The sequence below is a fragment of the Austrofundulus limnaeus genome, unplaced genomic scaffold (genome assembly GCF_001266775.1).
Source record: "Austrofundulus limnaeus strain Quisiro unplaced genomic scaffold, Austrofundulus_limnaeus-1.0 Scaffold81, whole genome shotgun sequence".
Classification (NCBI taxonomy): domain Eukaryota; kingdom Metazoa; phylum Chordata; class Actinopteri; order Cyprinodontiformes; family Rivulidae; genus Austrofundulus; species Austrofundulus limnaeus.
The window spans coordinates 1,259,102-1,259,933 of NW_013952483.1; the positions used below are offsets into that span (position 1 = coordinate 1,259,102).

General features: G+C 37.3%; 1 protein-coding gene across 1 annotated transcript in view; it reads left to right on the top strand.

The window, feature by feature from the left end:
- Nucleotides 1-832, top strand: part of asmt (acetylserotonin O-methyltransferase) — a gene marked incomplete at its 5' end in the record, with an annotated part of 13,383 nt that continues 12,551 nt past the window's right edge. Inside the window, 2 exon segments of the mRNA XM_014011524.1 lie at nucleotides 1-175; nucleotides 358-487. Coding sequence (XP_013866978.1) covers nucleotides 1-175; nucleotides 358-487 — 305 coding nt within the window.

Sequence of the window (832 nt, forward strand, 5' to 3'; positions counted from 1 at the left end):
GCGATGTTCACCGCCTGTGAACTGGGGGTGTTTGACGTGTTGTCGGCCGCCGAGCGCCCCCTCTCAGCTGAGGAYATCAGTCAGGCGGTGGGGGCCAGTCTGGATGGCACAGAGAGGCTGCTGGCTACCTGCTCCACCCTGCAGCTGCTCAACACACACCAGGACAACGGACAAGGTCAGAACACAGAACGGCCTAAAACCAAAAAAAATGGAGATTTGAACTAATTAAATTGAACATAAAAGAACTTCTGTTTTGATTAATGCAAACTGTTGTCTGTTACACACATAAAAGGTCAAATTCATAACTGCACTTATTCATTCATTAAGTGTTTGTCCATCTTCCTGCCCTTGCTTTAGTTTTTTACAGTAACACAGAGGAGACTCGGGTCTTCCTCACACGTTCCAGTCCTTTGTCCCTCAACTTTTACATCCAGTTCACGTCCAGATCCACCTATGTCTACTGGCAATACATAACTGATGCCATCAGGTCAGAAAACTCATCAGTCATGAATCTTTCATTTTTTTAGCATCAATTTTTTAATTCATTTCATTAAAACAAAACAAATAATTTTATATACAGGTTACAATTAAAAGAAAAATATAAAAAGAAAAAACGAGATAAAATGTATATACAGTATCAAATTTAAATGTGTATATCAAAATCACAAATAAAGTGAAATGAAAGGCAGCAGAGAGAAGAAAAAAATCTTATATCTGCCCCTTATTTCTAGAATAAGTTAAAAAATCTATGTTATTAACAAAACAAAAGACAACAATATCTAATCCCAGAACAACAATTTATATAGATACACATTATACACTGCAAAAACTG